At 38.3% G+C, this 10,211-nt stretch overlaps 1 protein-coding gene across 1 annotated transcript in view; it reads right to left on the minus strand.

The window, feature by feature from the left end:
• Positions 1-4,543: 4,543 nt before the first annotated feature.
• Positions 4,544-10,211, minus strand: part of GXYLT2 (glucoside xylosyltransferase 2) — a 217,163-nt gene continuing 211,495 nt past the window's right edge. Inside the window, exon 7 of the mRNA XM_007947328.2 lies at positions 4,544-4,726. Coding sequence (XP_007945519.1) covers positions 4,544-4,726 — 183 coding nt within the window. The remainder of the gene's footprint in view (positions 4,727-10,211) is intronic.

Raw genomic sequence — 10,211 nt, forward strand, 5'->3', positions numbered from 1 at the left:
GCAAATCAAATTTTTAATGATTTTTTTTTGACTGCTAACCCGAAGGTTGGCAGTTCAAACCCACCAGCCACTCCTTGGAAGGAAGGTTGGGCAATCTACTTCTGTAGTGATACTGCCTCAGAAACCCAAGGAGGGGCCGCTATGAGTCGGGCCTACTCGACGGCACATAACAATAACAACAAGGTACTGGTAGCATAGTGCCTAAGGCACTTGACTGCTAACCAGAAGGTTGGCAGTTCAAACCCACCAGCCACTCCTTGGAAGGAAAGTTGGGCAAATTACTTCCGTGGTGATCCGGCCTTGGAAACCCAAGGAGGGGCTGCTATGAGTCGGGTCCGACTTGATGGCACATAAAAACAACATTAAGCTACAAGCTTATAGTGCTTCTCTAACAGACATACCACAAGTGGATGGCTTTAACAAACAGATTTCTTCTCTTTACAGTTTAGGAAACTAGAAGTTTGAGTTCAAAGTGCCGGCTCTAGTGCCTGAGTGAAGGCGCCTTGACTTTGGGCTTCAAGCTCTGCCTCCTGTTCCAGGCCCACTAGAGCCTGACGCTTTTTCTGACTCATGCAGCTGCTGATGCTGAGGCTGACCAACCCAAGATTGGTAAGGAATATGACAGAATCCCAAGGTTAGCAGACAACATCACGGCAGGTTCAAGTCTGGAAACAGTCATAATCAGCAGTCCACTGATGACTCGGCCAAATGTAGGATCCAGATGTGCTATGAAGCTTGAGACCTTCCTCAAAGCTTCCCCATATATACTGGAAGCAGGCAACACCCCAAAGGCAGCTACTTACTGCTCACAGCAGATACCACCACGGAGATGATTACCAATCTTATCATGGGGAATACTACATCCAGCTGCCCAGCTATGAAAAACCATGGCCCAGCGAAGTTGACACACAACCTTAACTAACTACCACACCAACCAAATGTTTATTTTAAAGTTGGAAGGACTATTTATTATATTCAACCAGAAAGCAATAAACTTACCTTTTAAACTTGAAATATAAAGGAAATAAAAACATATTTTCAAAATAACACCAAAAAACACGTTTTAAAAAAAATTTTTTTTAATTAAAAAAGGTAAAACAAGAAATAGAATTTTAAAAGACAAGACAGTAATTAAATCATAATACACAGTTGTGTTCCTTTCAATTTGCTGCTGTAATAATTCTTTTTCTTTGGAATATTCTTTTTTATGTCCACATACAGCACACACACACACACACACATACAAAAATACCAAAGCAAGTTTTCCTCCATAATAAGCAATGCATTCAGAGTCTCCTTGGGAGCTATAAACAATGGGTGCACTTTTTCAGTGACAACATAAATGTGTAAAACTGATGAAGCAGAAATTACATGTGATTCTTACTTTTTCACACATATGGTGAAACAAACACAAGTGCTTTTTCTTGAAGATTTGAGAACATTTCCAGTTTTAACTTGCAAAAAACAAAAACTAGGACAAAGCTCTTCATGTCTTTTTTAGAGAAGTTCCATCAGCTTTAAATACCAATGTCACAAATGTAAAATGATGAATTCTTCAATTCCAGAGTACAAACAAATCCTGGCTGCTCCTGCATGAGGCTTATGTTGTGTGTCTGTGTGAATAGCTATGTGTGTGTGTGTGTGTCTGTTTGTTTTAAAGTTCTGGAAAACTCATAATACAAAGGTTTGATCTCAGAATTAGAACCTAGTTCTGCCTGAACAGGGATTCTCAAAGTCTGTCACTATGCTGCTAAAGCCAAGCCTTCTAGTACTTCTCAGAAGCTTACTTCACACATAAACAGGGGAAGGTAAAAATGAAAAAGATGATGATGAAAAAGTAGTAGGGGAAAAGAAAAACATATGGTTGCCTACTATTTGATTAAATAAGAATATAATGATATGTGCTCCCATGAAATGCAATGTATTTCTCAACTCAAACGTGAAATTATGTTCATTCTGGTTTATCAAACATATGCAATTTATCTTTTATGCATAAATACTAGGCAATATTTATAGATAAATCTAAATTTTATATGAATGGTGTCCTGTTCTCAGGATGAATTGGAATGATTATTCCAATACTGGATCACTGTTTTGTGACTGTGATTAGATTTTATTTTTTTCTTATTTTTTTGCCTACAAACACCATAGAAAAATACTTATCAGCTCTCTGAGTCCATATAAATAAATGCCCATTTTCAAGAAAGTCAGTGAAAGTCAAAGAAATTTGCAACAGAAGTACTGAATATGAAATAGAGAGTATTTCAAATAAACAATACAGCTTGTGGTGGTGTCCCCAAAAATGCTAAATTGGCATTTTGGAAATCAAAGAAAGATTCAATTCATCTTCTAGCCAATTAATTTTTCAAATATTGGACTTTTCAGTATAAGTCACGATTTCTGAGATTTATATTGAAAAAAATTTAGCAAGAAAATATTGCCAGCATTTGACAATATTTCACCCTGTTATTGAAAGCCTCAGTTTCAACACATACTAAGATACTGCCACATGTTGCTATTAGAAAATATCCTTTCACTCTCCATCAGAACTTCAACATCATGTACACTAAACAGAATCTAAAAAGAAACAAGGAGAGGGGAGGGAAAGAAGAAAGGAAATGAGGCTATAGGAGGAGAGGAGAGAACCAGCCTCACACTTTTCCCAATTAAGTGTTCCCAGTGTAACACAACCTTTGGCAAACTTCAGACCACAGACTATGTATTTTAGAAGTGCACAACATTTGTGATTCCCAAGTTTTTCTTCACTCTTCTTTGCTCCAGATGCTGAAAGGCCAATGGTTGTATCTTAGATGGCCACTCACAAGCTTTTAAGACCACAGTCACTACTCACCAAATTCGGGATATAGAACATTACCTTTGTGGATTATGTTATGCCAATTGACCTGGATGTCGCCCGAGCTATGGTCCTAAGTTCCGAGGTGCAGTAACTTAGTCCCTCAAGATGTTTGGTTATGTTGTGGTTGTTGTGAGGTACCGTCAAGTAGGTTCTGACTCATAGTGACCCGACATACGACAAAACAAACAATGCCTGGTTCTGCACCACCCTCATAATCATTGCTAGGCTTGAGTCCATTGTTGTAGGCACTGTGTCAGTCCTTCTCGTTGAGGGTCTTCCTCTTTTTAACTGAACCTCTGCTTTACCAACCATGATATCCTTTTCTAGGGACTGGCCCCTCCTGACAACATGACCATACTACAAGAGATGAAGTCTCACCATCCTTGCTTTTAAGGAGCATTCCAGTTGTACTCTATACAAAACAGATTTGTTTGCTGTTCTGGCAGTCCATGGTATATTTAATATTCTTCCCCAACACCATAATTCAAATGTATCAATTCTTCCAGTCTTCCTTATTCATTGTCCAGCTTTTGATGCTTATGAGGTAACTGAAAATACCATGGCTTGAGTCAGGCACATCTTAGTCTTCAAGGTGATATCTTTGCTCTTTAATACTTTAAAGAGGTCTTTTGCAGTAGATATCCCCAATGCAATATGTTTGGTTACGCCTCAGAAGTTTTCAAAACTTTGCCCCACGTGTACTCTACTATATCCTTGGACATATTTGCAGCACATACAAATATATGTGTAGAATGTCCTCTGCCAAACCTATATATACTCATGGGTATACTCCCATTCACCTTCTCACATCTGTTCAGCTTACATGTCTATCTTTGTATCTACCTGTAGATTACTGTCTGTTATTACTATTATTGCAGGATTGTGTATGTAATACTATTTATCTTTGTTGTCTTTTACTCTTGTGCAACACCCAATGTCTTCCTTTGCCTTGGTCATGTTGTAAATAAAGACTGTAAATGTAATCTTCATCTTATCTAACTTTTTATCTCCTACATAAAAATCTCAGCACAGAGGCAATCTTTTACTCAGACTATCTATTTCAGATATGTACTATAATGGAAAAGACAATTGGCAAATAAATAAAGGAATAGGAAAAAAAAAAAGACTGAAAGGAAGAACTACATTAAAATGATAACAATCTTTCCCATTGGTTAGCAGGGTTATGGCTAATCTAATCTTGATTTTGCTCCATTGACTTATATTTTCTAAAAGTGTTTTTTTTTTTTTAAATAAGCATGTATTATTTTTATAATGGTGGGGAAGGATTGCATGGAAAGACTGTCAGAAACAGTTCCTAAATATAATATATAAGATGACACTGAAATGGTTTAAGACACTTAATTGGAATTGGAATATTCCTTTCCACAGCTAACTCATCCTGCGTGACCAATGTTATATGAGTAATAATGTGTTTTCTTAAAAGAACATATCTTAAAAGAGAGATAAATAGTATTTAAAAAAAATAAAGAAAAGCATATTACCTTTTAGGGGCAAGTAATGTAGCAAAATTTAACGAAGTGTTTTCAACTCAATAGTTATGGAGCACCATTTAACATCCATACAAAAAAGATCCAGGCAGCTTAATGAGTAATATTTCCTTGGTCATGAGATGCCTGAAAGATCTGCTTACAATTCAAAAAGAAAACAGAAGACAGTATGAAATATTCAGTGCATTCTGTTGGGGCCGACATGAATGATGATGTGTTTCTCATAAACTCTTTTCATTGTTTTCTCAATTTGCTTCAGAAAAACCTGTGGGATTCGTCCACATAAAGTGTGTACTGTCTCCAAAAACTTCAACTGAAGAGGGTAATACATGGATTGAAAGAGATTGTCTTGAAAAGGAAACTGAAATAGAAAGAAAAAGTTTATTTTAGTTGCTGAAATGCCACTTAACATGCAAATAACTTTTACTAAAGGAAAAAGGCGCTCTGGTGGCACAGTGCCTAAGGCATCTGACTGCTAACTAGAGACTGGCAGTTCAAACCCACCAGCCACTCTGTAGAAGGAAGACGGTGGTGGGGGTGGGGTGGGGGCGGCAATCTACTTCCATAAAGATTTACTGCCTAGGAAACCTAAGGGGGGTCGCTATGGGTTGTAATCGACTCAATGTCAGTGGGTTTAGAGAAATGAAAGGGGAATTACTTGCAAGGATGTAGTCACAGCTTTGTATTTCTTAAATGTAGCAATGAGGAAGAAAGGCCTGGTGACCTACTTCTGAAAATTAGCTAATGAGAACCACTATGGATCACAACAGAATATTATCTGATAAAGAACTAGAAAAGGGCCTGTCAGTTGGAAGGTACTTGAAATACACAGTGGCTGTAACAATGGACTTGAGCAGACCAACTGCTGTAATGATGATGCAGGACTGGGTAACCATTTGTTTCTGTTGCACATGCGGTCACCATGATGCAGAGCCAACTCAACAGCAACTACCTAACAACCACAAACATAGTGAAAGAAAAAGACCCTGGAGGACCCTAGGTTTAAATCCTGACTCAATAGTACAGCCCAGGCCATCACTTAACTTCTTGGGGCCTCAGTTTCTTTATCTCTAGAAACAAAATGATTTATTTGTGTCCTCAAAGCTCTTAAAACCTAAAGACAAAGGATATCTCTAAGGACAGGATATTCTTTATATAGCACATTCTTGTTGAGTCAAAGAATGATTGAAGTAGATACTTGAAATCTACTACATTAAAACACATTGAATGTTTCATATTTTTTGCCTTTGTAGCAAGCTTAATGAAGAATCTTTAGGGCATGTCTATGATGGTCTCATGAAATCCACAGTTTAGTAATTACTAGTTAAATTTATCAGCAGTGAACTTTAATAATTCTGGTACTACATACTGGCTATTGTTTTTTTCTACTTAATATTGAGCTTTTTAGTTTTTGTGATTTTGCTTTTTTAATTCATCTGTTTTCCCATGGAATGTGTCCATGAGCAGTATTTTCCAAAATAAATCTTTTAGGCCATTTAGTTATGGGTATGTGTCAAAGTTTTCTTACAATCTTGTTACAAGGGAAAAAACCTCTTGTAGGTCAAGTCAAAGGTTTGTCCTTGGCAGTGCATTTTATACAAAAAGACTGAGGGAAGGAAAGAATGGTTAAAGGTCAGTAAACTCTTGCCTGACAATCACCAAAGTGGCTGGATGTCTGGTTTCTTAGAATAAATATATGTAAACATATATTTAAAAGACATGTATGAGTTGAATTGACTTGATGACAGTGGGTTTGGTTGGATTTTGAAACACGTTTATCAAGGAGCTCTGGTGGCAGCGTGGTTAAGGCTTTGGGTTTCTAAGCACAAGGTAGGCTGTTTGAATCTACCAGCCGCTCCAGGGAGGAAGATGCAGCAGTCTACTTCCATAAAGATTTACATCCTTGGAAATCCTGTGGGGGGTCACTATGAGTTGGAATTGACTCAGTGACAGTGGGTTTGCTTATCAGAAATGTCAATATCTTCCCAGAAGGAGATTATGCATTACATAATACCAGAAGGGTACACTGGTGACTCAGTGGTAGAATTCTTGCCTTTCATGGAGGAGACCTGGGTTTGAATCCTGGCCAATGCACCTCATGTACAGCCCCTACCCATCTGTCAGTGGAGGCTCACATGCCGCTATGATGTTGAGCAGGTTTCAGTGGAGCTTGCAGAGTAGGAAGAAAGGACTGGCAATCTACTCCTGAAAAATCAGCCAACAAAAACTCTATGGATCACAATAATATGATTCATAACTGATAATGGGGATGGTACAAAGACTGGGAAGCATTTTTTTTTTTTTTTTATTGTGCATAGGGTCACCATGAGTTAGGGGCCAAATTGTTGGTAGCTAATAATAGTACAAGAAGGTTCTATCCCAGACCAGGCTTGGAACACTTTCTCTTATGGAAGAATTTAGACAATTGATAGACCCTTTGAAGTCAGTCCTCAATATGTACTTTTCACCACTGTATCCTCAGTGATAGAGTCCTTGGGTGGTGCAAATGGTTAAGCGCTCAACTCCTAGCTGAAAGATTGGTGCTTCAAACCTACACAGAGATGCTGTGGAAGACAAGCCTGGTGATCTGCTTCCAAAAGGTCACAGCCTTGAAAACTCTATGGAGCAGTTCTACTCTGCACATGTGGGGTCACCATACGGCAGAATCAACTTGATGGCAACAACAACAACCCCAGCAATGGAAACAGAATAGGTTAAAAATTTGGAGTCATCCTTGATTTTTCTTCCCCCCCCCCCCATAACTCTCATCCAACCCACCAGCAAGTCCTGTAGCTTTATTTCTACATCATATCCTGAACATGGCTCCTCCTTCCCATCTTCCTGCTACCACAAAAGTCTGTGCCTGCACCTTCTCTCACCTGGGTGACTCTGATAAGTCTCATAAATAATCTCTGTGTCTTCTCTCTTGCTTCCCTCTACCAAGTTGTCAGGGTGATATTTTTAAAGTATAGATAGAGCATATTACTTTCCCACAAAGTTCCCCACTGCAATTAGATTATGATTCGAACTATTTCCTCGTCCTAAAGACTTTGTGTGACCTGGAACCCTCCACTCTCATCCCACTCCTCACCCCCTATCTCAACATTAAGATTGAGGACAACATGAAGATTAAGAACATCATCACCTCTTCTCGGTCTCTAAGTCGTACCAAACTTCTTTCCTACTTCTGGGATTTTCCCCTGGTTATTTCTTCAGCTGAGCCTGCTATATGACAGTGTTTTGAACAGTAAATCACAACACTGAATATCTGTCAGTGAACATCTGAGAATGATAATATCAGCAAAATATACACAGCAACACTGTATGCAGTATATACTACTAACTATAAGATGTACAAAAAAAATTAAAAAAAAAAAGCAGACAGTCATAAGCATAGTCTATTGTAACTTGAATATGTCTAAGTCTGAGACTACTGGCATTTCTAATATGTCTTTATCTCCTCTCTAACATGTGCTGATCAATCTCTTCAAAGAATAGTGGGCTTCAGGCCCACCTATTGGTGATTCCAAGTCTTTGCCTGGCAGGTCTCATGGGGAATGCTGCCTTACCCATGCCAGACCTGGTGTCCAGTCAGTACTGCAGTTTTCTTTCTTTCCTTTCATTTATCTCCTTAATTATTATTCACATTCTAACATTTCTTGTTCTATTTCCTCAAATACTGATTTGTCATAACAGTCCTGTGTTCAAACCTTTCCATTGCTTATATTTTTATGTCTCTCTCTCTCTCTTTTCAGCTTGTTATTGTGATTTGTGGAAAATTTTACAAAGCAGATTCATTTTACATTCAACAATTCATAAACATTTTGGTTTGTGACACTGATTACGATCTTCACGATGTAACAAGTCTCTTCCCACTTCCTACCCTGTTGTATCTTTCTTGTCTACGCATTCCTGCTTCCTTGGCTTTCTCCCTGTGCAAATTCTTCCCTTCTGCTCTCCCATTGCCCATTGTTTTAAGGAGCACATCTCCCTGGTATAGTTCAGCTTGCAGGACTGTCTGTTGTTTGGCTAAGAGTTAAGTCACAGGAGTGAGTCAAATTTCAAGCCCAAAACGTATCTCAGGGCCATAGTCTCAGCAATTTTAACAGTCTCTATCCACCCAGTAATCCTGGTGTCTTTATTTTTTTTAAGTTTTTGAATTTTGTTCCACATTTTTTTTCTCCTTCTCTATCCACAATCTCTTTCTGAGTGGTTGGCATTGGTAGCTGGGCACCATGTAGTTATTCTGGTCTCAAGATCACAAAGGCTGAGGTTTTCATGGTCCATTAGTCCTTTGGACTAATTGTTTGCATGCGTCTTTGTTTTTCTTCACTCTTTGCTCTGGCCGGTGAGAAGCAAATAGTGGCATCTTAGACGGACACTCATAAGCTCTTAAAACTTTAATTGCTACTTTCAACAGTAGGATGTAGAACAATGTTTTTGTGTACTATGTTGTGCCAATCAACCACAGTCCTGAGCCCGAAGACCTAGTGACTCACTCTCTCAAGGTGCTCAGTTATGGCTAAACGTTGTAAGTCCTAATTCTTTCTTCTTTTTTTTTCTTGTTTTGTTTTTAATGCATTTCATTGAAATATAATTTATGTACAGTGAAATACGCAAAGCTAAAGTGACATAGGTCAATGATTTTTTTTTTTTTTTTTTTTTTTTTTTTCAGTGTTCCCTCCCCTCCCCTCCTATCCCTGGCAACCAACAAAGAAAGTTTCCCTCCATATATAAACCTTTCCTTGACTCTTCACAACAATGAACTAATACTATATTTTATTTGTCCTTCTGTGATTGACATATTTCACTCAGCATAATGTCCTCCAAATTCATCCATGTTATGCGGTATTTTGCAGACTCTACATTATTCTTCAGTGCTCCATAGCATTCCATTATGTGTATGTACCATAGAGTTTGATCATCCACTCTTCCGCTATAAATCTTAGAGATAAGTCCCTTGCCAGATAGGTGTTGGTAGTGTTGTTATGTGCCGTCGAGTAGGACCCGACTCACAGCGACCCTTCCTTGGGTTTCCGAGGCAGTATCACTATGGAAGTAGATTGCCCCATCTTCCTTCCGAGGAGTGGCTGGTGGGTAATTATCAGCAAACATGAATTTGTTGCTGTCATTTTTGTTATGTGCTTTTTCGTGGTGTCAATTTCTTTGTTCCATATAATTTTCTATGCTGAGCTCCTTTTGTTCATGAATCATGTTATCACTTCCTTCATTGCTATTGTTTTAGTATTTGATGAATATTTATGCTGGTCCTCCTTTTTGATGTGAAGGTTTATCATTTTTATTTGAGATTACCCTGTGATTTATAGTTTTCTTCCCAAGTGTAGAACAGTCTGTTCTATCTTGTAGTTCTCTTGACTTCCCTACCATCTAGAAGTTCTGTAATGACACGGTTTTTTCCTTTTTTTGGTTTGTAGTTGCCCTCATTTGTCAATTGACATTTCTGGTTCCCTGTTTACAATCTTGTAGGCTTATTTACTTTGGATATTTCCATAGCTGTGTTGGTTTCTGGGTTATATCATCATGTGTGTTAATAGTCAGTTGTTGTTGGCTGTTTTTGCTTCTCTGTCCAAAGGGTTCCCTTTAGCACCTCTTGTGAGGCTGGCCTGGTTTTAACAGATTCCCTTAATTTCTGCTTATCTGGAAATGTCCTAATTTCACCATCATATTTGAGGGATCATTTTGCTGGGTACATAATTCTTAGTTGGAAATTTTTCTCTTTCAGGGTTTTATATATACCATCCCATTGTCTTCTTGCCTGCGTGGTTTCTGCTGAGAAATCCAAGCTCAGTCTTATTGGTTGCCCCTTGTAGGTAACTTTTCGTTTT

This window comes from Orycteropus afer, unplaced genomic scaffold, assembly GCF_000298275.1.
Source record: "Orycteropus afer afer isolate SDZICR_OR568_19922 unplaced genomic scaffold, OryAfe1.0 scaffold00180, whole genome shotgun sequence".
NCBI lineage: Eukaryota > Metazoa > Chordata > Mammalia > Tubulidentata > Orycteropodidae > Orycteropus > Orycteropus afer.